Consider the following 26,075-nt stretch of genomic DNA (forward strand, 5'->3'; position numbering starts at 1 on the left):
CAGCAGTGACAAGAGGTAAAACATTTTATTTCCTTACAAAACAATTAGTAACAAAGTGATAAGGTACGGGCGAAGCTTTTGTTTGAAATTAAATATTGGAGTGGGTCCCAGCGCAAATAAAGCTGACGGTTCCTACACTCTTGTACATCAAGCTGTTAACCATACACAAGCGGTCGGCCGTCCCACCTCTTCCTTGCTGCTGCCACTTCGTTTAGCTGTCTCTGACGTCCTGTTCCTCTTCTCCATGTTCCATTCACTCCCTTGCGCCAGAGATACACACATAGCCGCCATTGCTACATACCACCTTAATTGTTATTTCTCCATACCTGTCCGAGGTTAACATTCCTTCTTCCTCTATTCACTAAGTGCACAGCTGCCAATCTGATCTGATTGAATCGCCTGTTAGTTCCTGTTATATTACATACAGTTTATTCGTGAACAAGCTTAAATAAATACATCCATGTATTTATTTTAGCTCTTTTATTTTCGAAATAGATAAACAAATGCCTTGGTCTCGGCTTATCGATCCACTTATTTATGAATACAATATCCTTATTTACTTTCTGCTTCTATTATTTTATTTTTTCCAACTATCTACTAGTTATAAAAGGTGGAAATTACCCTTAAAAGAAAAAGAAAAACTAATCAAGATCGCTGAGCAACTTATATATTTACATTAAATACATTTTAGGAGATCATTTGGTTCATTTGCTTGGATTATTGGCTTTAACTCCTTGGAGAGAATTCAAACTCTAAGCCGAAATAGGCAATCTAAGTTCTCAATTCTGAGCAGTATTTGTTTACCTTTGGGAATGAAGTCATCTGCAGGTTGAAATACTCATTAGTGAGGAACGCAATAGGTCTCGTTAGTCATTACTCATGTTTGAGCGAATCAATCGTTCTAACCATGGATCCTTAAAAAGGTATGACAGGTAAAATAAAGGTTACTGCAGGAAGTAATGATAGATTAAGCCTCGGAATTACCATCCTGTGGATACCCATTTAATTAAGTAGACAAGAATTTTAAAATGTCAAGATTATTATAATTATTTGTTTTCCTCCCTGTGGTTCCGGGGTTTTAGAATAGGGCCACAGTGTCCTTCGCTTGACGTTAGAGGCGTCTAAAGGGGCAACTGACCGTTGACCCGATACCTGTTATCCTTCTTTTTCACCCTATTCTTTGCCCTCCCTATTACCTTTCCTTGTCTTTTCGGCCTGTCTTCTCATGGGAAGATACTTCCAGTGCTCGTGACTTCCATTGCGCGGCGGGCACTCTGGTGAAGGGTAAAGCATCAAAAACTGGGTTTTACTCTTGTGGATTTGCCTTCATGATTTGCTGTCTTATCATTTGGCGCATAATCTCGTTGGCGGTGGTGGATGGCGACCGAATTCGACACCGGCCGCAGTCTAATCCGGGTGCGCAGCGCTTGGAGGTTTTCTTCTCGGGGGAGAGGGCCGAACAAAGCTTCTGGATCCCTATCGAGTTTGAGGAGGTGTGAAGAAAACTCAAGTAACTCAAAGAAACAACTCTCTCATGGTTGAACATGGTTGTATACAAATCGTCTGTTTTCTTTTTAGTATCTCTATGGTTCTGCTAACTGCATCTAAACTCTCCTGTTGCAAAACATAATTTAGCATGCAATTGCTTCTTGAAGAGTCGGAATTGACTTTGAAAGCAGTTACTACCTCATATACAACTTAAAAAGAGATGTTCTTTCCCTATTACATCATCACTATCAACTAGTTCTTTCCCTATTACATCTTCACTATCAACTGGTTCTTTATTACTTTCATCAAGTCCAAACAAATATTCAAAATCTAGTTCCTGAGCAAGTGAAAATATTAGAAAGTGATGTGGATCAGTAAAAGGCGGCAAAGCACTTACAATAACGATTCTATGAGGCATTTCGAGATCCTTGTGATATATCCAGAATCTGTATCAGTTTCATTGTTTTCAAATATAATAGCTCTGTCTGGAGTTTGTTCCAAATCGTAAAAAGAGGCTATTCTTCATCACAGTTATTCTAATCTTTTTTTCTACTTTGGTCGAATACAGATCTTTACACAGCTCGATATGTCCAGCAGTGCTAACATTTTAAATGCAATTATCACGAATTTATTCGATCATTTGCCCCTTTGCAGAGAAACAGTGGCGATGGGCAACTGAGGCAACTCTAATTAATTCGTTTACTAAATTAGTGTAACTTTCGGTTGAGCGGTTTTAATAGAAACCCTCATGCTAATATGCTCCCTTGAGCATATCTAATCTAATAATACCTAATACCTAATGAGGATACCTAATGAGTAACCCAAATATTTGAACTGCTTACACAGTTTCATTTTTGATTACTTGGCTCACTATAAACACAAACATGAGTTCTAATCACTCATGATACTGTGGCTGTTCTTCACCGATTATTATATTATCAAGTACCTAATTCTGTTTTCAAAATTTATTGAAATTTATTGTTTCCAAATATTTTCTAAATTACTAAAATTAATTAAATAAAGGGGAAGTATTGGGATTCCATCAGATTTTTGATGACGAATTTTTGGAAATTAAGAAACTGCTTTTAAGGAAATATTCTCCCCATTCCCTAATTTCTATCTCACTCGCTACGTATGAGAAAATGGAAAATCGAGGGAAGATAAAACTTTGTAGAAAGTTTGAGGCCTAAATCTTTCTTTAGAAGTATCTAGTTACTGAAAAGATTTTTCATTTTTTAGAGATTTTGAGATACACAATAGATTTACATTTTTTAGATAATCAGGCCTTCTGCTGACCAGATATGTCTCAAATTGTGCTTTGACTTGGAGCTGGAACCTTAGTACCATTCTCCATACGCCAGGAATTAAGGAAACGGTACAAAGCTAAGTCCAGACTACGTTGTAAAACGTTCAAAGTCTGCCCATCTCGAACAGAATACTAATTCACAACCCAATACTGATGTCTGAACATAACGGACAAGAACTATAGTGTTCTGCCATTCGTTTCCAGCTTCCTTTGCATCTAAATTCAGTCCCTACAATCTCTGAAAAAATTCTTGAAACTGTTTTTATGTTAACAATGAAACAATCCACAATGACCTCAAAATCCTATTAATATTTAATGAAATCCTCTCCCATTACTTACAAAATCCCAAAATCCTGTTGTTGTTGACCAACATGATTCTTCTAGTAGTCTGGAGAGAGAGGTTTAGAGACCTACTTAGTGACAGTGGTGATATTGATTAAGCGACCAATACTAACTAAACTGAATATATCTTTTTGGATTAACTATCACTCCAGTATCTTCTCCACTCGTGCGTTTTATTTTGGTACATTGCCTACAAATCACTAGAACTCCAAATCACAACATGTAAGACAGTTGTCTTAGCAGAATATTAAAAAAATCTGAGGAATATTAAATTTTAATTTTTGATATTTTTTATTTTGGTTTATGAGATATTTGGTTTAGTCAGATCCCTTATTTCATTCATAGGAATTCTCAAAATATATATGTTATTTCAGTTAAAAAAAAATGAATTCCAATTTTTATCTTAATACGTGATCAATATACAATGATTATGTAAATTAGTTCTCATTGATAAAATCTAGGAGGAGATAGGAACCAATATTAAACCGCTGCAGTAGATCCATATTCGAATTTACATTGGACAGATATATGTGATAGATTAATAATAATGATAATATTGCGGCTAATAAATGATATATATTCTAGTTGATTAGATCAGGGCAAGGATGACGTGATGCGGCTCTGGACTTAAGATCCTGTGGTGAAAAGTTTGGTTCACCTATAGGATTTAACTCGCGTATTGAAGGTGTACTCAGATGACGTATCTAAATCTAATAAGTAATCCGATTTTCACGAATCAAATTTCGTGCAATAAATAGATAATTACGTGATTTATCTAATAAAATATTACGAACAGTTGAATAGTTATAATTTTCTACTTTAGATTACTCTTAACTGTTTAAGGGAAAGTTGTTAAAATTTCCTATTGATTTTTTACCAGAAATAGAAGTGTTTTGATGTCCCCTGAATTCGAAAAAAAGTTTTCTAAAATGATCTGTGTGTATGAGAAAATTGCTCTTAACCATATTTCCCTCTCACTGATTCGCAGGTTTCCCTGCGTGATTGTTTTTGTTTCAAAACTAATGATTGACTAGTATATCAATCAATCATCTTGAGAAGAGTATAGTGGAGATCTTGAGATATTTTTTAAAAAAGTTGGCTTGACGATTTCCGTGTACCTTCAAGTATTCTATGTCCTCGACGGTATAATTCTACAATGAGGAATTTTCGAGATAATATTCGTAAAGTTATAAATCTTATTTAATCTTTTAAAAAATAATTTCCTAGAGTTTTTTGCAAAGCTAAGCGTTCGGACTAATTTGATTAGGTAGGAAACTTGTAATAAGTTTATGGGGGTTTAGATAAGGAGAGCCATTAAAACAAATCATCCCTTGTTAATAAAAGAACCGAAGTATTTCTACTAAAGCTCTTATATCCAATCAGAAGTCATTTAACTCGCTAGAATTTTTTAAAATTTTATTATTGTCTTCTTACTCCTGCGCTGGACGCGCTTTGAACACATTGTACCCATTAAATCATGCACACTTTGAGGGAAGAAACTCCCAGCTAGCTGTGTTAAAGGCAATCGTCACTCGAGGCAGTAAATCCGAGACCACTAGCACCTGGATGCCAGGATTTCAGTGGGAGGGAAGGATTTTGTGGAATGTTTTATAGGACAGGACGATAATTTAACGAAATGAACATTCAGGTGTCTCTGTGGGTGGTAAAATTGGAAGCATAGATGGGGGCATTAATGATTAAAATGAAATTCTATTGATTACGAATATAAGGGAACTGCGATCTAGTAGTCTTTTTAGTTGATAAGCTTGTTATAGTCAATTTTATGTGTGAAGGTTTCAATTTAGTTTTGGTTGTGAGACATCAGAAATTATTGTAGTTACAAGATGTAATGCACTCAAAGTAAAGAGCATAAGTCTTTTTATTTTACTTAAAATTATTATATTTTTTCCTTTATACTAGACTAGTAAAAAGAATTTAAAAGTGATTTAATATTAAAAATGAAAAGAAAATCCCTAAATAAAGGTAAATGGGATTATTTATTTACTTGTATATAAATCTTGTTCTGCCGCTTTTCCTAGCTTCTTCTTCGTCTTACTTTTTTCCTCCATTATTAAAGTTAATAATAAAAAAAAAAGTGTTCCTTTGAAAGTTTTATTATCCTTGAAACAAAACGAGAGAGATAGAATGAAGAAGCTGAGAGCTTTAAAGAAAATTCATATCAATATAGAAAGCTAATTACGCAGGACTTGATGTATTTCTTTAAAATTCAACTTTGACTTCCGTCTTCTACATCTTCTTCCTCTTTGTCCGAGTATCTACAGCCCATAGAAGGCTTCAGAGTTTTTCTTTTTTGTTTTTAACGAAGCAACTTTACTTACTGTTGTTAGTGTGAGCTGTTGACTAACTTTGCGAATCGTATACCACTTGTACGCCTGGAATTTTAGGCAGACTTTTTGTGTACCATACTGTAGTGGTTGTGGATTACAGATGAATTTCCTAGTCTGATATAATGATTGGTGGGATTTAGCCATAATATACATTAACTAAATTGCACAATGATGTTGTTTTTCTCTTTTAGATGAACCGTGTTCACTTAGATAATGTAGCTAGAGAATATAATAATAGACTTTACCTTGTCTAGTTTTGAATACTCTTTTCTGCTATGAGAATCTTCTCCTACTGTCGCTCCTACCTTCAATAATGTTTACCATGTCTCTAACAAGTTAAGATTGGTGGCTGAGTGGTTGAAGAGTGGCTTAAGCTTCTTGATTTCACGATCTTCTTTGAGCCTGAAAGGTTCTCTCGAGTTTATTATCTCATTGCTCTTTACAAGTCGCTGCAGGTCTCTCTTAATATCCAGCTTTATTTAGGTTCTTCAAGATTCCTTGATGGTGAAGTTGACACAATTAGAATCTTCACTCGTTTGTTATGATAAACTTTACATCAATTAATCCTACGTAGACATTCGGAAGATAGGCACGTACCAAAAACGCTTAGATCAGATAATTGCTACAGACTCGTTCTAGATGATCCTCGAAACTTTGGCGTTAAGATTTTTTAATTTATAACTGATCAAAACTCAAATATTCCTTAAAAATGTAACTTTTAAATTTGTACCGACGGTATTTGAAATTCTATATCAAATTTAACTTTATATTCAACTACTGATCAACTAATACGTCTCCGCAGAATGAAATCATATCTCATCCATTAAATATATTGCAACATCACTAGGTAAAGAGTTATAAAAATGCACTTACCGGGTCTTATTACAATCTTTTCTCAGTACAGCTCACCCACTGTAAACAACCATTACCTGGGCATCCTAAATGTGCATAATAAAACTTTTACTTGGCAATAGATTTTGCTTTTACGCATTTAATTTATTCCCAAAATAGTTTACCTAGAAAGGAATACAAAAATTTTAAGATAGATTCTTGAAAAACTTTACCAAACTTCAATGAAATCAAATTAGGAAAATTTAATGTAAACTAAAAATAAAAAAAAAAAGTCACCACTTCTAAAAAAGTTTTACTGTAGAAGTTCATTTAATTAAAAACGGAAGAATGAGAGGGCATCAGTAGACGTTAGAATAGAAGCGGAAGTGTTCACCTCTGCAGAAGGGTTGACGTGCAAAGCGTAATTACAGTTTGTTGTTGTCAAGTGCCAGTTATTATCAGATAGAGCAGGAACGGAAATCGCTTTAGAATTCCATTGGCAACAGGCATTGGGGCAGGCGTGGGCGCTAGGCTTCTTTACTCTACAGGAAATATTCTACTTTCAAATATAAAGCGACTGCAGCTCAAGGTGTTGCAATTAAATTTTCTTTTTACGACAGATAGAGAAAGGTAGAATTAAATCTCGATTTATTAAATAATTGAAGTAGCGTGAAATGCGACATTTGCTACTTGTAAGCACTTACATTTAAGTTGAAATACAAGTTTCAGGAGTTTGATTTAGTTGCCTTCAGTAATTTATTATTTTTTAATATAAAACACAGTTTCAAATATTGTGTTTTAATTTATAAAATTTAAACCCTCTTCCTTGTTTAGATCTGGGGCGCTACCTTGGGCTCTACCTAGACAAACGACTCACGGGGAACCCAAACACTAGACTTAAAAGACAAGCAATGACAAAACGTGCGAAACTTCTTTACAGACTACTTGGACGACGCTCTAAATTGCCCTTAGAACTCAAACGTTTAACATACAACACTATCCTCAAACCTATGTGGGCTTACGGACTAGAGCTGTAGGGTTCATCCAAACCTACAAACATACGGACAGTACAAATATTTCAGTCAAAACTCCTCCGACAGATAGCTGACGCTCCTTTCTACGTGACTAATCTCACTCTTCACAACGACCTCAACATTCCCTTCATAGACGAACTCGCCAAGACTAAATATCAAAAATTCCATACTACTCTCTCGACTAGCTCTAATACTCTTGTACTGACTCTCGCTTCCTCTGACATCCCTAATACTCCTCGGCGACTGAATCGCCAGAGGCCCCGCGACTTCCTTGTAGGCTGAAGACCTAAATCATTACTCTCCTATCTCTCCTCTTTCCTCCTCACATTCTCCTCGTATTCTCCTCCTCACATTCTCCTCTCTCATCTAGAGAGTGCTACCGCTTTGTAGTTTCTCTCCTCCTGCTCTCCTCCCGCACCAGTTCATCATAATCTTCTCATTTATTGATTGTATACAATGTATACAGATTGTAAATTACAAAATAAATGAGTTACATAAATTTCTATCAAAAATTTAATATTCTAAAGTTACTTTCTGGTTAATAGTTATTTTCAAATCAAACTACAACCAAAAAGTATTCAGCAATATCTTGATAAGTTGAAGCTCAGCAACTTATTTTTAGTATCTTTTTTATTGACACATTTAAGAAATTGTAGAAAGAGTAAGTAATAAATTAGTGGTGAGTTGATTATGTTATTGTTTGCTTATTAAAGTGGAATGGCCGCCACAAATGATAAGCAATAAAACGTCGCGAGTTAGAATGAGAATATAAAAGGGAAGGATTGGAAGCGGCGGAGTAGATCATGGAGGCGGCATTCTGTTGTTGGTAAGCCTTTGCCACTGGGAGCAGCACTGATTACTCCAACTAGTTACTACGACTAGTTCACGGAATACTAACTAACTGATTAACTATCAAGCCCCGCGTCCCTCTTTCTAGACAGACATAATTTATAATCAGAGCACTAAATGTTCCCCATCCACACATCTGTCTGGCTGAATTATCTAGTTTTCCCTTCTATCTAGCTTCTCACTCCATTTCAGTTCTCTCTAGCTCCTGCTCCGAATAAATGTAAATATTTTAACAAAATTTTACAAACAGATAACAGATAACCTGCTTCATTCTGCAAACATAAAATAAATCATTATTTTAAAACATTGTTACGTTATAAATGACAGTTTTTTTCCTTTCTACACAAAATTGTATTCCAAACAAGAATACACAGAGGGGATATGACTCAACGTAATGTGGAGGTTAGAGGCAAACTTTCTTTGATCAGGAATTAGCTCTTGCATATATCTCTCTCGCTTATATCTCTTGCATATTGCTTCCTTCTCTTCACGAACACACCAAATTCTTGTCACCCACATCACCGGCGAATTCATCTTCTTCAGGAAGTCTTGATGTCATTTTCTTCCAGAAAATCTATAATTGTTCGTATGACTTACCATTTCTAAGTTTGGTGTGGGACATGGTACGTTAGGCTCACTGCCCCGGCAAAACCACAGCCTTACAAATTAAACAAGTAGCGAAACTCTGCGACAACTATTCAGTCACTTTGCAGTACACCAACAACAATTCAAATAAATACCTGCAGATAGTAAACTACTGATTCGAATATCTGTTAATTGTTCAATGTCAATTTGTCATTTTCAGATTTTTTTTGTTTTTAATATGAGCATTTTTTGACAATTTAAGAATTATACGAGGAGAAAAATTGAAAAACATCCTATTAAACTTTTAAAAGGTAGCAGAACAGTTCCAACTGTAGAAGAGGAAAGATTTATCGATGGAGGATTTGATTTAAAGCGCTGTTTGAAGAACAATGTCTTTTAAGCCGTTGTTTGAAGAGCGCACTCCTAAAAAGCGAAACACCTCCCTGAAACTATTATTTCAGAAGGAATACTTAGAGAAGACGACTACGTGTTTCAGCCGCCTACGAGTGTTGTCAGGGAGAGTTAAAAAACCTAAGAAGTTTGTGATCTAAAAATAAATTATCGTTTGTTAATAATAGAAATAATATTGTTGTGAAACTGAGATCTGCAGAGTAATAAAACGTTAGTTAGAACATATGGTGAGCTAGGTAGAGAGATAAACTTAGCTGGAGAAAATAGTCTTTATACTGTTATGGAAGTCAGATATAACAGCAGGCGGAGGTGTTGCTGTAGAGGATGTGCCAGGAGGAAACATTCTTAGCGAATAGGAGCTCTATACATATATGTAGATAAAGTAGAACATTAAGGAGCTACTTAAATGTTCCCTTTATTATTTTCGTTGAACTGTGCGAACTTTTGTTAAACTGTGCTCCTGTAAACACACATGTGGAGGCTGGATGTTAGTCTGCTGGGGTTATTTTAGCAGTCAACGCCTACCCCATACCCATATACATACCAACTTTCTTCTAACTGTACACCAGCGAGCCAACCAGAAAAAGGACCATCTGGGTAGGGGAGAACCCTATTTTCTGTAGGAATATTAATTCTATTTGCAGTTATCCACCGTTTGCATTGTCATTATTTCTCACCATTATGTAAAGAAAATTTCGCTTTGTTTCATTTTCCTTTCTCTGTCTCTCTTACTTTTTCCCTTACGACTGTGGCCGTATTTAATTTTATTAGAATTTTCTTTTAAATTAACTTCTGCGGTTTTATAGATAATAAAGTGGATTTTTCATTTATTTGGATGAATATAACTTCACAGAATCAATTTTCTAACAGTGTTATGGCTGAATCAGTGAAATTCCACTTTCCTTTTTGAACAAGATTTGGTTCGAGAACTCCTATACTCCCAAGATAGTGGATAATACTAAATCTTTATAGACGTGTCTGGACCTAGGCTAAACATTTTGATTGTAAATAGATAAGTAAATAAAAAAATGTTTATAATATTTATAAACGTGTAAAATGCTAAAATTCCAAATAACGCCCCCATCCACCCCCCCCATAAATAGCTACTTTTAGGAAAGTATTACGCATTAATGTTCTGAATTTTAATGCGAACCACATTATTATATTTATTTAGGGCTCTTTATATATTTTTTTAAAATTAATTTTTTAATATTTTAAAGTGGAACCTATAGTTAAGGAATATTGCGACCATAAAGTTACAGTTAGGTTCCGGTGAGATCTATTGAAAGATTCTTTCATAATCCTGAGATTTTCCCCTTTTTGAGATAGATAATTTGTTTAAAAAAAGACCACTTTATTAAAACCAATATTGGCTTCAAAAACGATATTTCTAGTAAAAAACTCCATTAGGATGAATTTAGGTTACCCAATAAATTTCGTCAATAAAGCAGACAAAAAAAGTTAAATTTACTGTAACCATTCCTTTTTGCAAAACATCTCGTAAAGGCTGAAATCATCTTCAATTCCAAGCTCCGTACAACCAACAGATAGTCTACCATCCTCCTTCTTCATCTCTCAAATCAACTTATTCCTTTTATTTCATGAAGAATAGAAATAGGATAAAGAATAAAATTGTGTCAGTGATTTCGTCAAATTTTTGCTTTTCTTTAGGTTTTCCGTTATTTTTTTTCTTTTAATCTATACGTAACAAACAAGGGGGGAAAAAGAAGAAAATCCCTTTCGTATGAAGGAAATTTCTTTTTGTTTCATTTCCGTTTTATTTCGGTTTCCTCACACTAGAGATACTCCCTGGTCTACTGTTTTCTTTATCTTCCAGAAAAGACCACAATTTCCCATCCTGTTTTTTTCTCTCTTTTCTTTATTGTATTGAAGACAAATAAATGGTTTTACCGCTTTTCTTCTTTAATCTCCCATTCGCTTTTCTTCTTGGGTTTTCTATAGATCTATTATGTGCTATGAATGTTATATTTGATTGGTTTTCCAAAATGTATTTTTTGGTTAATAAAAATAAATAAAAGAAACCTGTTGACTTCAGTGAGCTTTTTAACTTGGGTTGTAGCTTACTAGTATCAAATATTAGAGGATGTCTTGCTCGTACCAACTCTCAGTCTGCACTCATTTCCTCACAACCTACAACAGGAGTCCCCACATGCGGCCCCCTAGAACATTTATCCGGCCCTCGCCGCACTTCCGGAAGGGGCATCCCTTTCATTGGTGGTCAGTGTGAGAGGAGCACTATACGTATGTGGCGGTGCCGCCGCAAAGCGCTGCGCGCCGCTCATGTACAGTACTACTTCCGATGCCGCGGGATGCACGCGTCACGTCTCCGAAAACAGTGTAAAATAACAGCCAGAAATATGAAGAAAGGCAAAGCACTGTAACTAAACCGGACATTGGCCATCTCATTAGCCAAAAAGCAGGCCCATAGTTCCCACAGAAATACTGGGCAGTTTGGTGATTTAAATTTATTTGTTCTTTATTTGAAATATTCTATTTTTCTGCAACCATGTAGGGAAGTTCTCATTACTCAATTAAAATCAGCTGTGTAATGCCCAACTTCCCACACTAGTGGGGGGAAATTCCCATTAGTGTCACTTTCCGCACAAGTGAGTGGAAAAACTTTATTGTGCTTCCTTGATATAAGAAGTTTTGTTATTAACATATTTTCTGTAAAACTTTAATAAGCTTATTTAACGTAACTAAATAATTAAAAAACGAATATTAAAAAATAAAATAAAAATTGAAAGGAATATAGAAATAAAAATAATACTTTAATAAATAATTAGATATTTTTAATTATAACAGTTAAAAAGGTTATAGTGTTACCTTACAGAAATTTAAAATGGATTCTAGTGATTCCTGTTTAGAAAACACTCCTCCATCAATAAAAGAAACAGCAGAAAATGTAATAAGTAATGTAAATACGTAAGTAATGTAAATAATTGTAATGTAACAATAAATGTTTATAATAAATAAATTACTTTTTGTAGACTGTAAAAATGAAATTTTTAATTTTATTAGTTAATAAATGGTTGCAGAAAAAATATAATATTTAACTCTAGTGTAAAGTATTTTCCTCACACTCGGCAATTTGCACTTGCACTCGCATCGCTTCGCTCGCTCGTGCGTGCAAACCCTGCCTCGCGTGAGGTAAAGTACTACTTTCCACACGTTAAATAAATAACTATTGTTGCCGTTTTGTTTTTTTTTTTACTTTAAAATAGTTTGTTTTATAGTCCGGCTCTCCAACGGTCTGAGGGACAGTGAACTGGCCCCCTGTGTAAAAAGTTTGGGGACCCCTGGCCTAGAATATTCGACTTCTACCCAACTGTCCACAAAGAAATTCCACACTAAAACCAGAGCCAAATATTAAAACCGACTACTATTACTATATGCATTTGCAAAAGAATTTTCTTCTATGTCAGTAGGCTTGGAAAGGAAGGGATTTTCCTGTTACAGATGTGGGAAATTCCCATTGTAATTAATGTCACATGCCTTCAGACATCTTAGTTTTAGGCATCCAAGAATACTTCATATTTCAGTTGAATACTGTAATGAGATGATAACTTGAGTGAATGATGTGAAGATAAACACAATGAGTTTGAACGTTTTCCGAGATGATTATTGATGAGGCAGTGTGCTTCCTTGAAGGTGAGGACGCAAATAGTTTCCCCACTATTTCATCTATAGATTTTTTACCTGCCTGTCACAGCCATAATTATTTCTGTTTGTTTTTCGCCATTAAAATACTTGACCTCCTACCGAATTCTCGCTCATCCGAAACTTTAAACTTTACTCTACCTCCAGTCTCTTTACTCTACCTCCTCAAAGCAGTCAGAGTCACGTTATTAAAATTCTCTTTGAATTAATGTCGAATCCAAAAGACTTAATTGCATAAAACCCATGCATTCCCAAAGGAAGTGCAGCAACAGTCTTTGTAGGCTTCTAATGTTAGGCTTTACTTTAATCTTACATGGTTCAATATGTACCTGCCAAATTATCTTTATCTTGAACAAGATATGAGACATATGTGGTAGTAAGGTAATCAACGTGATAATTAAATCATGCAGTCGACTTAATAATCTCTAATGTATCCTTAGCTTAATGTAACTTTCTGCATAAATCTTTTCGACTAAAAGCAGAAGTTAAGGTAACCTCATATCCATTTTGTTTTAATTCCCTACATATTGTTCATCAAAGTAATTCTATCCCACATTCGAACGTTGTATCTAAGAAAGAATGCTTAGGAACATCCTAAGCACAAGAAGTTCTACATAACTGAATATATTTTTTATTACTTAAAAAAAAAGAAAAGCGAACAAAACCCCTTTCTGCTAGCTTTATAACCGGAAAAGTTTATGCTACTCTGCAGGGTGGCTGCGGTAAGGAGCGGAAGAAAAACAAGAAGTATCTAAGCCCTGGTTAGGCGGGGGAGTACCTGTGCTGGCCTGCTAGAGAAGGCCGCAGAATATTTTTCCCTATCGTTGTCCCTTTATTACATCCTGCCAGCATTCATTCCTTCCCCAAACCTTTTCTTTATGGGTAGAGGTTATCTCCTCCAGATATCCCCTTTTTTCTACTCTTATATTGTTGTATGAACACTAACTTTCTCTTTTGAAGGCCCTTGGGTTAGGTCCTGTTTTCTCCTTTTTGGCCTTCCAGTTTATTGTTTCCAAACATGTTCTTGCAATGTCTGTCTGTAGTATCCTCGTATTGACAGATATAAATATATATAATTATACAATAAGCTACTGACTAGCTCCAGGTTATCTATTTTTCTATGGGAATTTTTATGGCCTTTCATAGAGAATAGGTACTAGCTGAGAATTGGAATTGATAATCTCAGCACTGAATTGGTAATTATGTTGGGTAATAAAGAGCTTTAGTGAAGATAAAAATTTGAAATTTAATTACTAATTTAAAAAAAAATATATTTTTAAATTAATTGAGTTCTTCCATACACTTTATACTCGATCAGCACCTGTCTGCCAGTTTCTTCTGAGTCCGCACTGGCTCCTCTAAGAACTCCTATTATTCTTACACTGGCAGGCAAGGTAATACAAGATTGTAAGATTGCAATGAGAATCTTAAGATAAAATAAGTTCAACTAAAGCTTTAAAAAAAAACATAATTAGCAAACATCGTATCCCACTCCAAGGGGATTAAAAAAGATGGAACCTTAACAGATGGTACCAAATTCTTCCTGAATTTCTTGATGGACGTTCGCAACTTTCGCTTGCAAACAGAAAACTTCTCTGTACATCGCTGTAATAAATCCCTTTTGGACATTCGGATGTGCAATTCAGGTATTAGCCAAGTATTCGAACTTCTCAATTAATATTTCTTAGAAAAACTACCCATAACTCACTACCATAATCAGCTAGGAGTCTGAAATCCACTGGCTGGCTATCTTCCTTCAAGACAAAATCTCCTAGTATTAATATATAAATAAATTAAAAATATTATTACACAAAAAAACGATGTTTGTCGATCAGTTTGTTTCGCTGCATAAAAAAGAGAAATTACAGTTTACAAATTTAATTGAATTTTAACATTACTTAAACTTTTTTTTTTAGTAAATTGGGTTAAAAATGATTGCTAATCCGTTATAAATTATTTTTACCCCTTTTAATTCAAAACAAAATTAAACCGAGGATGGCCAGTTTGATTATAATACTTTGTCTTAATCCGTGTTTTTATTTTCTGCACTTAACTGGAAACCAGGAGTGCGTCCGTTCAGAGAAGAAGGATTATCCCTGCTTTTTAAGTACTACTAATTCCCGCGTTATTTCGTTGTAACAAATTAAATGGCGCTAATACCGTCTGTTGTTCGTGTTCAGCTACTTGTAAATTTTATTGTTGCTAAATATTTAATTGCACAGTACATAAATAGAAGAAAAAAAGGACGATTTTTTTTTTTTAATGGAAGGAGATTTCTTTTGTACTTTTATGTATTTCAGGACGCCATTAAGATTCTGTTTCTGTTGTTAGTTTGAAAGAATGCAGATATTAAAATCTGTTCCATGCATTATTTGCACCTGATGAGTATTAATATTTTCAAGGAGCACAATTTTTTTTTGTAAATTTCACGCATTGGATATAAAAAAAAGTCAGGATAAACCGCTGAGTTGAGTTAAGATTATTGGATTTCCACTCGGAAATTTTGGGTTCGAGTCAAGCTGTGCCTGCTCTTATTTTTTTCCGAGCAGCCTATTACAGCTCACCTTATGTGGCGCTGAAAAACGGTTCTCAGATTGTCCGTTACCTCACGAGTTATAAATGTCTTTATGCTAATAAATACTATTGAAATAAAATCTTAATTGTTCCGAAATGATTAATTACAAAATATATCATGACTTTTGATTGATTATTCGTGTAATTAGTGAAATTTAGAGGCACAACTAAAATCTAATTAAAAAGCAAAATTTGCACAAATAATTGATGTTTCTAAAACTGGGATATTAGTGAACCTTTCGCAAATAGGTCAGGGACATTTCAGGGGCTTCTATTTGACAGGATTACCGCTCTCTCTGTCTCACACCCCCATTGATTGATCGCCAAATCAAATCGAACTGAGATTGCCTTGAGTATTCAAGAATAATTGTTAACATTTACAGATTTTTACAGAATTGTTATTTGCTTTTTTTTTTTTGTTTACAGCCGACGGAACTTAACAGGATGGTGTAGCAAGGATAATTTCCCGTGGAATCTCCTCAAATCCATTTTATTTTATTTTTTTAAATAAATGGATTCCTTATTTGTGGCGTTTCCTACACCGTTGTGCACACATGGAATATAAATACTTGGAAGAACTGTCTGTTCATGTAACAAATCCATTACTGAATGTCCCTCTTGTGAACAAGGTAAAAATAAAATTACCTACAACATTCCATAGCTAGTAGCCTTGAAAATTATATAAATTTATCAGCTGGGTTCTTAAAATAAATCAGTCTTGTGGGAAATATATAAAATTCAAAAAATAAATGGGTATTTGTTTTATACGAAGTATATGTATACTTCTGGAGCGGAGCAGAAACAGAATACTGTGCAATTCGAAAATTACACCTTCGAGTGGGTGGATAATTTTATTTATCTAGGCACGCAGGTGAATCCCGACAGCAATGTGCACAGTGAAATTAATAGAAGAATACTGCTGGCTAACAGGACATACTTTGGTTTGCAACATCATGTTAGAAGTCAGTTACTCTCCAGATAGACTAAAACAAGGCTTTATAAGACCCTTATTCGACCCGTCTTAACATACGCCTCAGAGTGCTGGGTCACCACCAAAAATGACGAGCTTGTTCTCCTTAGGTTCGAAAGAAAAATTCTTCGCCGGATTTATGGAGCCATATTGGATGGCGAAACATAGAGACGGAGAAGTAATGCAGAACTAAGGAGTTTGTACAGGGACGTCGACGTGGTGAGTTTGGTGAAGCTTGGACGCCTTCGTTGGGCGGGACACGAAGGCAGAATGAATCCCGAGGAAATACCACACAAGATAATTGAAGAAAATATGTATAGTACGCGACGAGTGGGCAGACCGAGTTCGCGATGGAGTGATGGTATTTCGAAGGATGCAAGAACTCCTCCTTGGTGTCCGAAACTGGATGGTGGCAGCATTGGACCGGGACAACTGGCAAACTTTGATAGAGGAGAGGCCATGATTCGCGCAAGCGAGTTGTAGCGCCAGGTAGAAAGAGAGAGTAATTGCGCGTACGTGTATTAGCGTTATTAAGGGATTAGAGGAATACTGAATTATCTAGTCCCGAATATTAATACAATAATGTCCAGATAATGTATAGAGTGAGTGGCAAGTGAGCAAATATAGAGATAGTGTTATGGCTGAATTAAAATGTGGTTCCGAGCCAACAACTGCTGCCAAAAATAGCAATTATTGTTTACAACGAATACTTTTTTACACTATATTTAATTTTATTGCTTTTTTTATGGATTTTAGGAGCTATAAACCAAGATGTGAGAGTCTGAGCTAATATTTGAACAACCCGGCACTTAGGAGAATGATTTTCTGAAAACCAACTAATTGAAGGAAACTTTGCAACGAGACCAATTAAATAACCTAAACAATACTTCTCCATTTACTGGGAAAAAAGTACCAAACTGTTTTATGTTCGTCTAGAATAATTGGGCAGATCCTCTTCAGTAAATTTCTTTGGTAATTTTTTTATCATAGCGCCCCGGCTTCTTCAATATTTTTTAGACAAATATTTGATATAAATAATGCTTCCAGAACATAGGATCATTTGATGCAAATTTAAGGACCTTGGACACATTAGAAAATCAGTCATTAACTATACTAAACAGTCAGATCATAAGAGATTAATCTTAATCATAATTAAGAAATCAGGTCCTTAAATTTCTTAGATCAGAGACTACTTTCTCTGCGTTGATTTGGTTTTCAATAAATATGTTGTTAGTGTTCTTACATCTTAGTAGCAAAATCTCGTTGCTTTGAAATCCTTTGAAAGCTCCTAAACTATGTCTGAATGTATACACTAATGAAGTGTATATCATAAGATGGAATCTTAATCGATCAGTTCTTTATTTAAGAAAATAAAGTACATCAAACTGGACCACTTAGTGAGAAGTTCAATCTTATGAAGACAAACATTGATAATCGTTCTTCTTAGTTTCATAACTAACCTCTTGTGTTTCCATACTTCCTCTTCTTGACGGCCACTTAATACTTCCCTCTTTGCTTGATATTAAGTAACTCAATATCAGATAAATTTTTAACCTCCATTAGTAAAGTTGATGAACTTGATACGGCTTTTAGTAAACAATTTTTTGTTTTCTCCATTTTACTTTTGTTTTGGTTGAGCTGTTGTTGTTGACTCTTAACAGCTTTTTTGTTTTACTTCCGTTGAGCACATAGTAGAGAAAGGAGGAAGTTGCTAGAGCTTGCGCTTGTGACATTGTTTATGCTATCACTTTGTTTAAATTGTCGCTTAACAACAAAATTCTAGTATATAAAGCGCTTCTAAAATCGATTAGGACTTAAATTGTGAGCCAATAATTTTAGTGTCTATCGTCTCCATTGAACAGTTTAAAATCCTACGCCTTATTGCAAACGTTCCATAATATGTCTCTTAAAGAAATATTCTACTCCGATCTAAATTTACTTTTGACTCAAGATTTAATTACCAATGAATACAAGAAATTTCAAATCTTCTTATCTTCACATCTCATCCCTTTCATTGGCCAGCTTTCAACTTTGGCCCTTCCAGACAGTCCAGAACTGCCAACTGAGACTCCGCGTCTAAGGTCAATAATTGATTCATTGGAGAACCATCAAAGTAACTGCCCCTGCAGTTGTAAATTTCAATAAAATTATAAACAAAAATAAGTTAAATGTTAACATATTTTTCTCCATGCATATTTAAAAAAAAAAGTATTCTTGATTTCAAATTAAATAGCCCTGACGTCACATTGTTTCAGCTGGCGGAGCAGAACATCATGGCGGTCTGCCAACAGTGCTCTATGTGCATGGAGAATCATACGAATGGAATTCCGGAAATCCATACGATGGCAGCGTTTTGGCCAGCTACGGACATTTGATTGTCGTCACCATAAATTATCGCTTAGGAATATTAGGTAAGTCCTTTTATTCTACATTTAAGTAATGTTGTTTTATTATTATTATCACTGTATGATTGATTTAAGGAAGAACATGTTGGAAAACAGTTTTTTATTCGGTCGTTCATATCATAAATTTATATTTTGAATTTAGTGTAAACTGCGTCTTCTGTCACTGGTCTCAAAGCTTTAAAAATAACAAAAAATGTATCGCTCTTGATATCGTCAAATTTAGACGTTGAGGAGAATGAGTAAAAGATTTTTTTTCCAACTTTCTAGAAGCTTGAACTGTTTTCTCGAAGATAATGATCCAATTTGTCTTCAAATCTTCTTGGATTCGAGCTAGTCTTCTGCAATCTGCTTAGATATGATATTTGTTCCATCCCTCATTTGAAGCACGCACAAAAAAGTTGTTTCTTCTTTGCAAGGTTTTTTTTTTAGTTTTTCAAAATAAATCATCGTCTAATTTGTGTTTTAATGAGGCTGCATAAAAAAGACCTTCATTGATTCTTCAAATTCAATTAAATTTATGGTTTTTTGCTACCATTTTTGACTTTTTTTAAAAGTAATTAAAATTAATTTGGGTTCATTTCAGTGGGAGGTAAAAAAAAAGTAATCCTATCGTGGGCAACAAAACTTCATGTCAAACTTGCGTTACTGAAATTGTCACCTATTCGTTACTACCAATTCTTTCTCATCTTACCTAAAGTATTTTCCCTAAATTCGGAAATCTGCACAATAATACTTCTTCTTAAGAACAGTAAATAAAATAGAAAAGAGAATTGCACTTCATATAACTCGAACTATCCAATTCTGCAAATAAACAGCCCAATATATAGTGCTCTACAGATAGAAGAGATGACATCTCTTCCTGTCATACAAACCACAAACTAATTGAAAGTTGTATTTCCTGTCTGGTGACAGCAGTGGCTTTAAGTACAGATACATATAGGCACACCATGTGTCGTTGCCGATGTCACATTCCGTTGCTGAGTGTGGGATTGTGGGACAGTCTGATTCATACAAACATAGAACTAACTCCTAACACTCGGACAGGTAGTCAGAGTGATGGACAGAGTGTAGAACTTCAACGTCAGCAAAGAGTGCTACATCACTAGATAATTATACACTTAAAAATTCACTCGCGTAAAATTATTTCACATCGTGAGTGTGACCACAATTAGGTTTAATGCAGATGGATGGATAGGTTTAATGGTTTCTTTCTCTTAACTCTGAGCGAAGGTGTTTCTGTAGCATATTTGCGATAGATTGAAAGATTTAATTTCCAGAATGTTTGTCTAAGTGAAGACGAGGTAATGGAAGATGTTTTGAAGTATAGACTAGGTGGGATAAGGAAGATTTTTCAACGCGACACCAGAGACAATTTGCTTCCTTGCAAGCCAAGCAAGCTGTTTACAAACTAGCTAGCTAGTCATTCTAACTTCCTCTTGTCTCGCAATGTAACAAAGAAATTTAAGTGAGGAAGGTGCGCTGTTCTGTTTGTTTCTGAAGGTGAATTACTGGGTAAGAATGTAGTTGTCTAACCCGCCGTAGATGATGTAGAAACTTACCGAAACTCTGTAATGCCTCCTACATTGACCAAGACAGTGGTTAGTGAAAAGATTGAACAATTATTTTTACGACCTCATGAATATGAAACATTGGATTTCAGAAATTGTGTCGCGCGTTGGCCAGCTCAAGTAAAAGACAGTATTTCAAGTGTTTCTTGACGAGCTAAGAAAGAGTTGCAAAGATAATGATCCAAATTGAAAAAAACACTTAATATTTTTCCTTAGTGATGACTGTGATATAATTTAATACCTGTAAAATATTAAAAAAGAGACGTGATTTGTTCTAAATACACTAAGCAGAATGACCAAAAAATGGGTGTAATGACTGGTATTTTCAATAGACGAATGAATTTGTAGTGTTAGTATAATTGCAGGACGTGACTGTCTTTATAGCCTTGGTTTGAAATTATATTTAGAGCAGCTCAGAGCGTGTATTGTCAAGAGAGATCTAGATGAAACTTGAGAATGAAGTTGAAGATAAAGGAGAATGGAAACACGTGGCAATTAACCCTATAAACTATATTCTGACTTAATTATATTTACCGAGCTTAATGATTACTTAGGAAATAGTTGAATCAGCTGATGATAGAGCCTAAAGCAAATGTCAGCGACTGTGGTGGCTTGATGTGCCCGTGTCTTTGTGGAATGTTGAAATTGATTATATTTGGTAACTTGAGATAGTCACAAAGATTGATACTCTCTAGATTCTTGTAGAAGATAAATTATATTTATTTATATTTAATATTTCTTTTGGCGTTGGTGGAATGGCTCCTTTTACCCTGCTACTCCTTAACCTTTCTTGTTATGAAGGTTAAAATGTTTTGTAAATTGATACTTCAAATATTTATTTTTTTGCACATATTTAGTGTAATAATGATTTATTCTATTTCAATCCTTAATCTTCTTTTAGGGAAAATGGGACAAAACCTTTCCCTATCCTAGACAATTGGCTAGCTATTGCCATCATCAGCACGTCTTCCAATCCTTCATATCTGACTGGAGTTATGTGTCTGATGTGAGTTTCTTGGGCACGTTAAGAAGGCATAAATGTTTTTCTTAACTCTGAGCCTGTATCATCCCTTCAAACTTCAATTTGACAAAGCTCACCCACTTTACTTACCCCTTGCAATGTACATCATTTCGCATGATGTCAGTCAGAAGTACAGGACCAACTACGGCTGAAAAAATGTTGGTGACATCTCGGTAAGCCTAGCTAGACTTAGATTAGATTAGATTTAGACGGGCGGGACGGGACCTATACCCCACGGCACCGCAGCCACAAGAGGCTTATTGTGCCTTCCCTCTAAATCTAGTAGGTGAAACCTCCCCTTCTAAGAAGGTTGAGGGCTTTCCCTACCAGTTCCTTCTGCGCTATAATCTCCTTTGGTCTCAAAGTCCCAAAGATGTCGTAGCGCAGTCTCTCGATTGCAACGCAATCGAATAACAGGTGAGAGGCCGTTTCCTCCTCTTCCTGGCACAATCTGCACAACGGTTCCGAGCTAGACTTAGATTTCCTAATTACTTTTTCCAGTTTTAGATTCTCAAAACCTACATTCTGGTGAAAACACAATTTCAAAAGTCTGCACGATGGGGAACTTCCTTTAATGAATGGTAAGAAAAAAGTAAAAAATATAGATTAAATAAAGAAAATATAGCTAGAATTCTATATATTCTGAAAGCTATCCACTGGAATTAGGCTGTTATAACAACATCAAAGGTAGGCTTTTCTTTGTCAGGATAAAATTATTGAAGAATGAAAATTTCTAGAGTGGTGGTTCTCTCTGTGGCCGGGAAATAGAGGTGTGGCTAGTTAGCTAACCCAATGGCTCTTTTGTAGCAATTTGTGTGGGTTTTCTTTTGGCATTAATTGAAATATTTTCATGGAAAAGCTACTACATTTGCTTTTTTCCATTTTCCTGACCATTTTACAAAATTTACAGTGTTTTCTCTTCTCTCCACTTCCATTCTATTCTTGATGTCATGCTAATTGCTCTGTTAATGTTTTGTTTCTGGTTTTTCTTTTTTGAAACAGTATAGATTTGGTCGTCTAATTATCTGCGGAAGAATCTTTGACAGAGTATGATAGGCACGAAGTGGAGGTCTAGGAAGTGGGAAACAGGACTCATTATATTGCATGCTAACAGAAGGTCACGCCCCTTGTTTTACATTTTGTTAATTAAATAATTAAACAACTCTCATTATTTGTTTTTTTAAAAAGGTTTTTAATACCAATCAGAAGCCAACATCGAATTCAATTGGTTATAGTTTCATAAAACTTCAATTAAACTTTTATTAAGCAATTTTATTATTTTAAGAACTCGTTGTAGCTTAGAATATAGCCATACCGTAAATAGTAGAAATTTTCTTTTCCCCTTAAGAAAGATTCGAAGACTCTTGGGTTCGAAAAACGTTTTATTTTCTTTTATAAGAGTTGTTGTAAACGAATATGTTTTGTTGATAATACATTTTGAAGAAATCGTAACTTAGAAACATAAGTTCTTACTTGCTTAACTAGCTGTATAGTCTTAAGTGGACTTAGGCTTCCCTTACTGTCCAAGTATCTCGGTCTTAAACTTTTCTTCTCCATTTGGTCATTCCCAGTTTTAGAGAGATCATCTTCTAGGTCTTCACTGCAGCAGTTTCCTAAACGTATGATCACATCATTCTATAATTTGTTACCTCATCTAGGTATGCCTCTTGGGTAGATCTTACTTTCTGTCCTTCCACTTTCCACAAACTTGAAAATTGAAGAACATACTTTGGCCTTTTTAATTATATTGTAGTAAAAAGAAAAAGCCGTCCATAATTCTGAAACGTCACTAGAGAGGGATGCTAACCCATCACTCGGTCTGAGTAATTTCCTTAATCATATTTTTCTGGAAAATAGTTTCAAATAAAAGTTGTTGATCTAGATTTTTGCTAAGTTTGTGACGAGGTTTTAGAGAAATCTAGAAAAAAAGAGTGAAAAAATCAGAAAAGATGTTATTACTTCCTACTGAGTAATTCTGAATGCTAACTTTTTCGGAAGTTAAGAAACTAAATATAAAGTATGAGAGTATTTCCTGTGACGTTTCTTCTTTTTTAGAAAACACTCCAGATTATACGCTAAAACATTTTTCAAATTCAGAAGCCCCCCAAAACATTTTCGACAAAAACTTAAATTTGAATCTGGAGCCCTAGAATTAAGGGAAAGTAAAGTAAATATTCAAAATATTGGGAGATTAATGAATATTATTCACTATTTATACATTCAGACTTTAAATTTCTCTCTACAACCAGTTAGCAGCGGTGACGTAACTGGTAGCCCAGTTAAAATGGCTGATATCGTTAAAATGGCGATTTAATTCAGTTATGTATATTAAAGACCGTTCTGTCCAAGGGGGATTTGAAAGACCCATAGAGTTTATATTAGTTATAGAAGACCGTTATCAATTTACCACAATCTAATACAGAAATCCGGACCAAGCTGGTGATTCATAATTCTAAAACTTGACTCAAATTTTACTCTCATCACTGATTGCGAGATTGATTTTATCTGTCTAATTTTTAATTTTTAATATTTAAAAAAGAGCCCTGGTTACGATCTAATCACTGCCAACATCCTACTCCAACTACCCAAAAAAGCAATAGTCTTCCTCACTACCATTTACAACTCTATTCTCAGAACTACTTACTACCCTATACTCTGGAAATTTTCTACAGTTCGAATGATACCTAAGCCCAACAAACCGACCCAACTACTATCTTCTTATCGACCGATAAGCCTACTGCCTTTCTTGAGCAAAATATTCGAGAGACTTCTGTTACCACGCCTCCACGAACTTATAGAATTTCTCAAACATCTAGCCAGACTACTTGACAAACACTCAAAACTCTCACCACAGAACAAACGACGACTCTATACAACTCTTCTCACCACCAATATGGGACTTACGGACTCGAACTTTACGGAACAGCTAAAAAAATCCAACATCAATAGACTGCAAACACTCCAATCCAAAATACTCCGCCGCATAGTAGACGCTCCATTCAATGTTAGCAACCACACAATACATACAGATCTCCAAATTCCACTCATCTCCGAACTTGCCAAAATCCGATATAAACATTTTCATCAAAAACCTTCATTTCATCCCAACTCTTTAGCTGCAAACTTGTCTTCAACTACGCTACCCTCCAATCCTCGAAGTCGGCTGAGGCGCCGTTGGACCCGTGACCAACTGGGTGACCTATGGCCGTCATTCATGTCTGCGACGTTATTTATTTATATACACTTATCTCATTTACTTACATTTACTAGGTACAGGTGTAAATTTCAATAAAAGGATAAAAAAAAAATCCCAATTTTTTATTGGTTTAATTTTTTACTAAATTAATGTGGTATCAAGTTAAGTAGACATTCATTAATATTAGCTGTCCCTAGAAAAGAAAAGGAAAGATGTTGAGTGGTTAGGCTGCTGGATTTCTAAGAGAAGAGATCCCTGGTTCGCTGGTTCGAATCCAGCTGCATGTCCTTCGCGACTAGAAATTTCTTTTCTTAAGAGATTCTTACAGCTCACTGTCCAGTGTTGTCTGTAACGAGAGAACATTGTCCTGGCCCACTGTAAAAAGCTCCAAGCACCATTGACCTTAGATGTTAACGTGTCTTTAATTTAAAAGATAAATAAATAAATAACTAGCGGTTCCTGAAAACTAAAAAAACAATAAAAATGAAAGTATCAATTATGAAAATGTAAAGGGTTTTCAAATTGTGAGGAGAGCTTTTGAATTTTAATTGGACTGGATTTGGAGGGGACTAGGCTAGGTTCAAAAGTTCAAAAGAAAAGGAAAAATACTAAATTTTGGGAAGGAATAAGAAAGTTTTTAATTTTTTATGAACACATATTTTTAAAAAAATCTAAAAACTTGGGTCTTTTTAAGTTGCCAATAAAGTATCACATTATTCTTCTGTAAGTTTAGATTAGAGTTGTTGCTGGTCCTGTTTTTCAATCTACGCTGCCAAGGATTATTGTGGCTACTCTTTTGCATCGTTCCCTATTCCAGGGAGCTCAGGATTGTTTAATAATTATAATAAAAATTCATACTAGATTTTGACATTCAATTTTTCCTTTATTTTCACAGAGATTTAATGTTTTTCATGTTTTAATTAATGTCTTTATTTAAAAAAATAATAAAGAACTAGTTAAAAACAAAATAAAAAAATAATTTTCAACTCGGAAAATAAAAGTAGAGAGCTTTGACGAACCAAGCTTGAAACATAAAAAATAATTTAAATATGAATAACAAGCCACTGCTGGGCAAAGAAAGGGGTTACCGGTTGTGTGGAATGAGAGAGTGGAGCTTGCCTGAGACTTTACGAGAGTAGAGCTTGCGCAAGTGGTCGTACAATTACGCAGTTAACTACGTACATAAGTGCGGCCATAGAGTGTTGTTTGTAAGCACATGTGGCACAGGATATCCGTGGCGTTTCTTAGCCACTCCAGGCGCCAACTTAATGAAGGGAGTTTCGTTTGGCAAAGTGGCCGTCGTTCTCTCCTACCAGTAGTCAAGAGCCTCAAAGGATGTTGCCAACCAGTACTGGCTAGCCGAGCGCCTCTTCAGCGCTTCTGTAATTAACAAACACAGGATACAAAGGTTGCTATGACAACTTGTTTCTTAAAATTATAAATTTTTGAAGATTTTATTACTTTGT

General features: G+C 35.0%; 1 protein-coding gene across 4 annotated transcripts in view; it reads left to right on the top strand.

The window, feature by feature from the left end:
* Nlg2 (Neuroligin 2) overlaps nucleotides 1–26,075 on the top strand; it is a 512,997-nt gene that overhangs the window by 277,830 nt on the left and 209,092 nt on the right. For all 4 annotated transcript variants that reach the window (XM_074131290.1, XM_074131291.1, XM_074131292.1 and 1 more), the window contains one exon: nucleotides 18,675–18,830. In XM_074131290.1, the coding sequence (XP_073987391.1) occupies nucleotides 18,675–18,830 (156 nt within the window). The remainder of the gene's footprint in view (nucleotides 1–18,674; nucleotides 18,831–26,075) is intronic.

The sequence above is a fragment of the Rhodnius prolixus genome, unplaced genomic scaffold (genome assembly GCF_049639745.1).
Source record: "Rhodnius prolixus isolate KJV_2025 unplaced genomic scaffold, Rpr scaffold_4, whole genome shotgun sequence".
NCBI lineage: Eukaryota > Metazoa > Arthropoda > Insecta > Hemiptera > Reduviidae > Rhodnius > Rhodnius prolixus.